We start from the raw sequence: 10,026 nt of genomic DNA, 5'->3' as shown, positions 1-10,026 counted from the left end.
AGAACTACTTAAACCTAACTAACCTAAGGACATCACACACATCCATGCCCGAGGCAGGATTCGAACCTGGGACCGTAGCGGTCGCGCGGTTCCAGACTGAAGCCCCTAGAACCGCTCGGCCACACCGGCCGGCCTCGCACCAGTATTTGATATTTAGATCTCCATCCAGCCAGCCATATTTAGATTTTGTGCAATTTTTCCAAAAGTACATCAGGAAAAATGCCGGGGTGATGCCTTTGGGAAGACCACAGCCCAGCTATTGGAGCTCATCCGCCGTCAGCACGACACGGTCTTCCACAGGACTTCACACCGTATCCTTCTTTCTTCTTTATTTTCAAAAGGAATTAACTGGTATATATGAAACCAACATCAGGAAGAAGGGAAACAACGATGTAATCTGAAGAAACTGGTTAATGTGTAGGTATCCCTATATTCATGGTACACACGGAAAGCGAGACTGAGCGTAAGTGAACCACTCTTCCGCTCGTTTCGTATTCAGCGTTACCAAACTGACTCGGCAGAATGTCTCTAGAAAGACTTTTTTTCTTACAAACGACATTCAGGGCCGAAACTATTAACATCAGTTTGTTAAGTGACTCGCGTGTACCGTGAGAAAAACACTGTGCCGAAGGGAGAGTCTGTTTCTAAATGACACACCTCGTGCACTCAGAGGCAGAAACGTATGAAAATTGCCCCGTGTCACGAAGAGTGTGACGCACAGACTCCACCAACAAAGGTTCTAGTGACCGCGACCAATATAAAGACAGAACGCGGCCTCTTTGCGCCGCCACACGTCCGATATGTCGTCTACCGTAACCTCTCTGGTGTTCACCAGCTTCCTCGTTGCCGTCATAGCATCTGCGTCGGGACAGGTGAGTTGCTACCAGTAATATGGATTTCATTTCTATGATACCCAGAAAGCTATGGTGCTTTGATAATACTAAAATTTGAAAACGCTCTTGTTAATTACTTTGCATTTAGTTTTATTCCTGCTTGTTGACTGCGGGTTACGCAAGAATAATCGCACAAAGCCTTTACTAGCCAAAGAGATTCGCATTTATGAGCAGTAATTAAAGACTAATACCATCATCATTCGTGTCAGAAACTACATAATCTTCTGAATTAATCTACAAGTAAGTTGAGAGTTTTGTTAAAGAAGAGAGCAGTTATTGGCTTCTTTGTTAATCTAAGTCTCCAACTGTTATTTTAATGAAACAAGAATCAGATTTGAAGTGAGCGTAATGTAGAATGCTACATGTGGATGGCGCAAACAACTTGAACTGGTTGCGTCAGTTCTATTTATTAATTTCCTTCATCTTCTTCATTTCTTCGTTTACCTAAAAAGCATTCGTCCTTTAGCCCCTTTAACCACTTTTCTTTATTGGAGACTTGGGAGATGTCAGTTTCAGGTGCGAAACTGAAGTGCGTTTTGCTCTGGCTAAAAGATACAGTGTGTAATTCTTATCATAAGCGTTATCACACATGAGTAACAGCTTCAGAAACAACTGGAATTTTAATTTAAAATTTCTTTAGATATTCTAAAACGGACCGCTTCTCTGCTGATATTCAGTAACACTTTCTAGTATAAAATGTTTTCATACCATTTGGTACAGCAATGTTGTGATAGTTCCTTGCTCAGAATTCGGGTCAGTGACGCAATATTTTTTATGTGCAAAAGTCCACCAATAATTGAGCTAGTAGACAGGACAGAGCCAGAAATGTCCACTTTCTTTCCGGGACAATTATCCCCTGATGTCCTCAGAACCAAATAGAGATGGTTTCGAGAAAAGGAGACAATGCTACGTAATATTAAAAATCCTGATACCTCGACATTGTTCTTCTTTTATGAAGCCAGAAGGCGTTCCAGTAGAAGAAGACAGTTTATTCTCTGCAAGATTCCTGAGGAAATCCATCATTTGAGCGAGGTTATATCTCATTAGAATATGAAATGAAATTTTTAATAGCTTACACGATGTTTGTTGACTGTCTGTTCAAAAATGGTTCAAATGGCTCTGAGCACTATGGGACTCAACATCTTAGGTCATAAGTCCCCTAGAACTTAGAACTACTTAAACCGAACTAACCTAAGGACATCACACACACCCATGCCCGAGGCAGGATTCGAACCTGCGACCGTAGCAGTCGCGCGGCTCCGGACTGCGCGCCTAGAACCGCGAGACCACCGCGGCCGGCGACTGTCTGTTTGCCGTATCACATCTAAAAATAATATAGTCACTGATTCAGGGCGCGAGTTGTGAAATATAATTACCTCCACCGCAAATGAGTGAAGACTTGGATCTTCTAAGCGCCCTCGTTGCCGAAAGGAAAATGTGAAAAGGGTTCGATAAGTCTGCATATATACCGATAGTGTAGCAATGAAATCTGAGAACGGTAGTTGTAACCGAAGTCGCTCATTTTCTATTACTATATTGTGATAGTAGACAGTATTTCAAAGCTTTGGTAGACACAATGTCGTATTTTGTACAGAAGAAAAAAGTGCTGTTAGACCGCCGCAAGTTTAACTGTCGGCCACTAACTGAACCAAGGTCCTACGTCACAAGTGTAAGGATAATTAAAGTGTTTAAAAGCGTACCAACGGACTCATCCACCCAGGTACCTTATGATAATACATCACAGAGTTCTCATGACAGTCGGTAGCAATTACTGGTCGCTAAAGACTGCAGTTGTCACCGTAAGAACAGTTGGGGTGGGCTTGCATGAAACAATTGCAATTCTTATAGCTTATGAACAAGTATTCTTGTGATAGTGACATGAAGTTTTCACGGTTGTAACAGTATTAGTTAAAATTACTTCATATATGGATAAGATAGTACATTTATTCTCCTTATGCCACACACAGAACTAGGGAAGCTATAGGTGTAATTATTGTATTTCGTTTGCTTGATTCACACGTATATTTTAACTCGTACTGGATGAATTCTAACGGAATTACTACTACTTCTGTGGTATTTTAAGTACTTTCTTCCACAGCTGAATAAACAATCATTTTCGCGTGTGTCTTTGGTGCGCCACGTTACGAATCTTTATCGCCAGTCAACTTCTGAATGAATTTATTCTTTAACAATGGAATTTCCCTTTGGCAGGCAAACTTTCTGACGGTTCGATAAAGTGTTTTAGCTCCTAACCGAAAACATTTTCTGATCCTCGATGTCAAAAGATAATAGTAACAAGTGAAAATTTATTTCGGTTCTTTTATAGATTAGTACTAATACGAAGTTGGTGTCACATAGCTAAAGAGAGTGTTACGACGAACACTGTCTCTTTCGCTACCCCCAAGTTACCTATGGTTTTCGGCACTGAAAAATTTGTCATTTCGATGTTTTATGCCCTCGTAAGACGATAAAAGGAAAGAACATCACTGCGATTAAAAAACTTTGTAATTGCTGATGGATTGGCATACTTTTACCCTCTGACAAATTAAATACTGGTTATTCGTGGTTTCTCCCACTAACTTCATATGAATACAGGGTTATTTCATGAATAAATGGCTGCTACGGTCGCAGGTGCGAATCCTGCCTCGGGCATGGATGTGTGTGATGTCCTTAGGTTAGTTAGGTTTAAGTAGTTCTAAGTTCTAGGGGACTGATGACTTGAGATGTTAAGTCCCATAGCGCTCAGAGCCATTTGAACCATGAATAAATGTTTCACGGATATCATGCCGCCTCTGTTTTTTATGAATACGCCAGCTTTCATTGACTTTCCCTGTCTTCATCGTCAGGAGTTATTTGTCAGCCGTGCGGTACTTTATTTACGAGGGGGTTCCAAAAGTAACGCAATACTTTTTTGTGAGAACAGGTTGGTTTTATTCGGCATTCCCATACACCACATTACTCAACACTCTTTTGGCTACAGAACACCTTTTTCCCCCTCACTTCATTCAATGCAACGACGCCACGCTGCTGGAAAGGCCTCGATGACCGCATACTAACATTCTACTGGTCGAAGTCGGAGCCAACGCCTTGGGTCAGGGAGTGGAATGTCAGAAGCTTGAACGTGGAAGGAAAGCTAGAAAATCTGAAAAGGGAATTGCAAGGGATCGTTGTAGATATAGAGGGGATCAGTGAAGTGAAATGGTAAGAAGACATAGATTTCTGGTCAGATGAGAATAGTGTAGTATTATCAGCAGCAGAAAATAGTATGACGGGAGTATAACTCGTTATGAATAGGAAGATAGGGCAGAGAGTGCGTTACTGTGAACAGTTCAATGATAGGTTTCTTCCCATCAGAATCGACAGCAAACTATCACGGACAAGGACAGTTCATGTATACATGGCAACGTCGCAAACTGGAGATGAAGAGACAGATGAAGTATATGAGGATGTTGAACAGATAATGCAGTGCGTAAAGGGAGACAAAAGCCTATTAGTTTTAGGGGCCTGGAATGCGCTTGTAAGGGAAAGAGTAGATGAAAGAGTTATGTTAAAAAACGCGCTTGGCACTAGGAACGAGAGAGGAGAGAGACTAGTTGAGTTCTGTATTAAATTTCAGCTGTTAATACGAATATTCTGTTCAAGAATCACAAGAGGAGGAGCTGTAATTGGACAAGGCCGGGTGACATGGGAAGATTTCAGTTAGATTAATCGTGGTCAGAGAGAGATTCCGAAATCAGATACTGAATTGTAAGGCGTACACAGGAGGAGATATAGCGTAAGTCACAATATATCAGTGATGAAGAGTGGGCTGAAATTAAAGAGTCTAGTCAGTAAGATTCAATAGGCAAAGAAGTGAGAAACAAACTACTAAGAAATGAAGATATACGCTTAAGGTTCCCAAAGGCTATAGACACTGCTACACGAAATAGCTCAGTAGGCAGTATACTGAAGAGGAATGGACATCTCTAAAAATAGCAATCGCACACGTTGGAAAGAAAAGCATAAGTAAAAAGAACGTACCTGCGAAGAAGCATGGGTAACAGAAGCAACACTTCAGTTGATCGACGAAAGAAGGAATTATAAAAATATTGAGGGAAATTCAGTAATACAGAAATACAAGTCGCTAAGGACTGAAATAAATAGGACGTGCAGTGGAGCTAAGGAGAAATGGCTGCGTTAAAAATGTGAAGAAATCGAAAGAGAAATTATTGTCGGAAGGACTGATTCAGCATATAGGAAATTCAAAGCAACCTTCAATGAAATTAAACGCGACGGTGGTAACATTAAGAGTGCAACGGTAGTTTCACTGTTAGATGCAGAGGAGAGAGCAGATAGGTGGAAACAGCACGTTGAAGGCCTCTATGAGGGGGAATATCTGTCTGGTGCGATAGAAGAAGGAACTGTAGTCGATTTATAAGAGGTAGAGGATCCAGTAATAGAATCAGAATTTAATAGAGCTTTGCTAGACTTATGATCAAACAAGGCAGAAGGGATGGACAACTCTTCATCAGAATTTCTGAAATCAGTGAGGGAGTGGCAGCATAACGACTATTCACATTTGTGTGTAGAATATGAGTCTGGTGGTATTTCCTGACTTTCGAAAAAATATCAGATACACAGAAATATCATCCACACAGTTGCCATGACTGCAAGACCGACAAGAGCGAGAATTATCTCACAGTCAGCTTAACAGCTCACTCATCCAAGTTACTGACAAGAATAACATACAGAAGAATGGAGAAGAAAACTGAGAATGTGTCAGATCGACTTTAGAAAAGGGCAGAGAGGCAATTCTCAAGTTGCGTTTCATAATGGAAGACACATTCATAGGTTTTTTCGACCTGAAAAAAGCGTTGGACAATGTCAAACGGTGCAAATTCTGAGGAAAATAGTGGTAAGCTATAAGGAGAGACGGTTAATATACAAAATGTTCAACAGCTAAGGGGAAATACTAAAATTGGAAGACCAAGATCAAAGTGCTGGGATTAAACAGGGTGTATTTCAGGGATGTAGTCTTCTGCCCCTACTGTTCAATTTGCACATCGAAGAAGGAATGACGGAAATAAAAGAAAGGTTCAGGAATGGAATCAAAATTCAAGGTGAAAAAGATATTACTGATACGCTTGGCTGACGACACTGCTTTCCTGGGTGAAAGTGAACAAGAATTACAAGTCTGCTGAATGGAATGACCAGTCTAACGACTAGAGAATATGGATTGAGAGTAAATCGAAGAAAGAGTAATGAGAAGCACCAGAAAAGAGAACAGCGAAAACTTAAATCAGGACTGGTGATCACGAAATAGACGAAATTAAGGAATTCTACTACCTAGACAGCAAAATAACCAATGATGGACGGAACAAGGCTGTATAATATCGCCTCCCCAAGTTAACTGCAATAATGTACTAATTATCTCTTGGAATGAATGTATCGTGTACTGGGCGACTGTGCAGATAAAAAAATGAAAAGAAAACAAGAATATTATGAATGTTTGTGAAGTTAATTGCAGAAATTTTCCTTACAAAAATCCTGAAGATTCTCTGAAAATAATAATATTATTATTATTATTTCATCTCAAACAATAGAGATTCGCTGGAGGAAGAATTCTTCTTCTGTATATCGGGGATGTCGATCCCAGGACTCCACAGCTGCGGCGATCGGCGTTTTAGTATTGATGGTTCTACACAATCTCAAAGAAACAGGAGGGGAAAGAAAATGGGAACAGATCCTTAATTGTGTAGTGAGAATAAATCCACGTCCGGGCTACTGAATGTTACTTTTGAGAAAAGACGACAACGTCGCTCGTCGCTGGTTTTGATAAGTGTTATTATAAATTCGATGTAGGCTCTTGAAATTATTGTCGCCACAGGGTTTCAATCTTGCTGGTAAAACTGAATATACATAATGTCCAATGTGAAGTGTCGGGTTTTTAAAAGAATGGATTACCTTTTTCTAGCCATTTATTCATCAAGATGAGGTTTTGATGAGGTCCAATGGTATTTAATCCTTCCACCCTGTCTATATAGACACCCAACATTAAATTCACAATTTTGATTGCAATGGCGGACTCTCTCTTTCATACAACAATATATACATCTCTCCTCTTCTGCTAGGAAGACAACACAAAACAAAACAAAGATTATAAATTACATCAGAGTCCGCTAACAAAGCCAGAGACACAATGTACAACAGTCTCTCTTTAGCATCGCTGCTGCCACTCGCTGCCACTATATCTTTGAGTGTCAATATTACCATCGTGGTTTTTAACATATAAAACAATTTCTGGCTTTCTTAGTCCGTCCAGATCGGACGCACAAAAAAATTATGCATTACATTTCAAAACATATGCGAAGTAAACATTTGGGCACTACCTGCTTTTAACAAATTAAAAAACATTTACACCGCGTTGACACTTTCACCACTTCCACACACGCGTCGTAAGACAGAAAGTACAATGAAATATCAAATTTTCCAGACGTGATACTGCAGAGAACATAAAAAGCAGACTAGCACAGACAAACAGGGCATTCATGGGCGAGAGAAATCTGCTATACAATGTTCATCGTAAGATATACCTGATATAAACAAACACAAACGCATTGATTGGTCAGAAGCCGTAGCACACGTATATAGGTGTTGCGCTCTTGGAAGTAGGTCCTACTTATGTATTAGATATATTATTATTAAGTTAGGTCAAATGAAACTTTAAGATATTCTAATGTATTAACAGCCATTAACGTTTTTCTTAATCACGCTTTAGCTACGTAGTTTTATTTCAAAAATCATGTTCAGTCATAGTATGTGTATGGTTGTGCTCCGACAGTCGCACTGTTAGTATGCAGTACGAAAATGGCTGAGGCTGCTTCCTGCTCCGTAGTGAACCACGCCTGTGGAACACTGTTAAAAAGTGCCGAGAAATAGATTTTACTAAATTTGCAGAAAACGTCGTCTTTGAAGTTTTCCGAGGGACTGTATTTAATACAGTTATAATAAAAGTACACATTGGATGTTCGGCGGAGTCTGTAGCGTAATAAATAGATAATCTGCTGCGATTTCGTAGATCATTGGTTCAAGTCTGGCGTTGGTCATCTTTTTCTTCGTTCAACTTGAAATACCTACATCTTGTAACTGTAAAATTCATCATCATTTTTAGTTAGTAATGCACGTCTTCTTGTTTCTAATTACATATTGCACACGCAGTTCCTGTCTTCATTTCACATATAAATTCTTAGTTATAAATATTTTGTGACAGATGGTTAACGAAGGCTGCTTAAGTTAAGAAAGCTAAACAATTTATTTTTTAGGGCTAAAATGAAAAACTAACTAATCTTCATTTGGGCTATGTCTATTGTTTTAAAACACAGATCTAGTATTACACGAACCAGAGTGATAAGTGACATAGGAACATGATGGCAGTTCCGTAACTTAAATGTATTCCTAGGTCTCGGATAAGGAAGGAGCTAAGAGATTACCAGACGACTGACTGTAATTAATACCTTCAGTGGTTTCAGTGTTCAACAATACGCAGAAATCCCTACAGTATGCTTTTGCATAGCACATAGCTCGCTCAGAAATATTACTGTGTGTTTATGTTAGGAATTTTCATCACTCTTGTTTCTAATTAGAATACTGTGTTAGATGCGAAAGAGAGCATTTTATGCATTCCATCTGCTCACCTATGAGGCGTGCGGTAGTGCTGGAGTTTTGCCGAATATTATTTCATTCTCTTTAAAAATTGAATTGTGTTCGAAGCTATATTGTTTTTCCGCTCGTATCTTTTTGCATCTGAACAGCAGCTGCACACTCATTGCAGTATAGTTGGTCGAGCTGGCTGGTCAGTGCTGTCAAAGTTAAACGTGCGGTAAAGCTGATGTCTCGCGTTATTGCTCGGTCTATGTGCGTATAACACAGCATAAAAGTATCCTTATGATCGTACTTTGCTGAACTGGGCGCAGCTTGGCTTCCGCTCCAAGTGAAGCGAAATCCAATGGGATACATGCAAACGCGGAAGAATACATGTCTAATGTTTACATCAAGTTTATTCATATGACGAACACAGTATAGTATCAAACATAGTCCTTTATTTGAGGAAGAAATTTCTGGAAATGTAGGTTTGGAGCACAGCGTTATATGGTCGTGAAACATAGACTTTGGGAAAATTGGAACAGAAGAGAATCGAAGTGTTTGAGATGTGGTGCTACAGACGAAAGTTGAAAATTAGGTTAACTGATGAGGTAAGGAATAAAGAGGTTCTACGCAGACTCGGAGAGGAAAGGAATATGTGGAAAACGCTGACAAGAAGAAGGGACGGGATGGTAGGAAAGCTGTTAATCATCAGGGAATAACTTCCATGGTACTAGAGGGAGCTGTAGAGGGTAAAAACTGTAGAGGAAGACAGAGACTAGAATATATCCAGCAGATAATTCAGGTCGTGAGATGAAGAGGTCGACAGAAAAGAGGAAATTGTGTGGCGCTACATCAAACCACTCACAAGAGTGATGACAAAAAAAAAAGAAAGAAATTATAGCGAAGAACATATTGCAGGAGTAATGTCAGTGCGCAGTCAGCCGGCACGCGGGAGATCCGACTTATTTGCGAGACGTTGTTGCGATGACAGACGTCGCGCTCGACGATTCACCGTGCATTTGTTCACTAACGGTTCTCCGTAGACATTGTGCAAACGCCTATGAATATCTGCGATGCTCTGGTTTTCCGCCAAAAGAAACTGAATGTCAGCTCTCTGCTTGGAACGCACCTCCGTTACAGACGCCATCTTGAAGGCTGCGTATAGTGCCGCTACTTGTCGGGACTCCATGAAACTACAGAGGCTGAAGCGGGAATTTTCCACGATGTCCAACAACAAATTCCACATTTTTTTCAACCGAAATTGACCGAGAAAAAATGTGCTGCATTGCTTACTGAACGCCCTTCGTATTTGGTCGAGTTCTATATGGACACGTCATGAAGTGACAAAGCCGGCTGGTGTGGCCGAGCGGTTCTAGGCGCTACAGTTTTGATACACACGACCGCTACGGACGCAGGTTCGAATCCTGCCTCGGGCATGGATGTTTGTGATGTCCTTAGGTTAGTTAGGTTTAAGTAGTTCTAAGTTCTAGGGGACTGATGACCTCAGAGT

The 10,026-nt window shown here is 40.4% G+C and overlaps 1 protein-coding gene across 1 annotated transcript in view; it reads left to right on the top strand.

Moving 5' to 3' along the window:
• The first annotated feature begins 731 nt into the window (after positions 1-731).
• Positions 732-10,026, top strand: part of LOC126263056 (ejaculatory bulb-specific protein 3-like) — a 32,004-nt gene continuing 22,709 nt past the window's right edge. Inside the window, exon 1 of the mRNA XM_049960033.1 lies at positions 732-872. Coding sequence (XP_049815990.1) covers positions 801-872 — 72 coding nt within the window. The 5' untranslated portion in view covers positions 732-800. The remainder of the gene's footprint in view (positions 873-10,026) is intronic.

This window comes from Schistocerca nitens, chromosome 6 (assembly GCF_023898315.1).
Source record: "Schistocerca nitens isolate TAMUIC-IGC-003100 chromosome 6, iqSchNite1.1, whole genome shotgun sequence".
Classification (NCBI taxonomy): Eukaryota; Metazoa; Arthropoda; class Insecta; order Orthoptera; family Acrididae; genus Schistocerca; species Schistocerca nitens.
The sequence above is the reverse complement of the archived record's forward strand: the minus strand, read 5'-3'. Positions and strand labels throughout refer to the sequence as shown.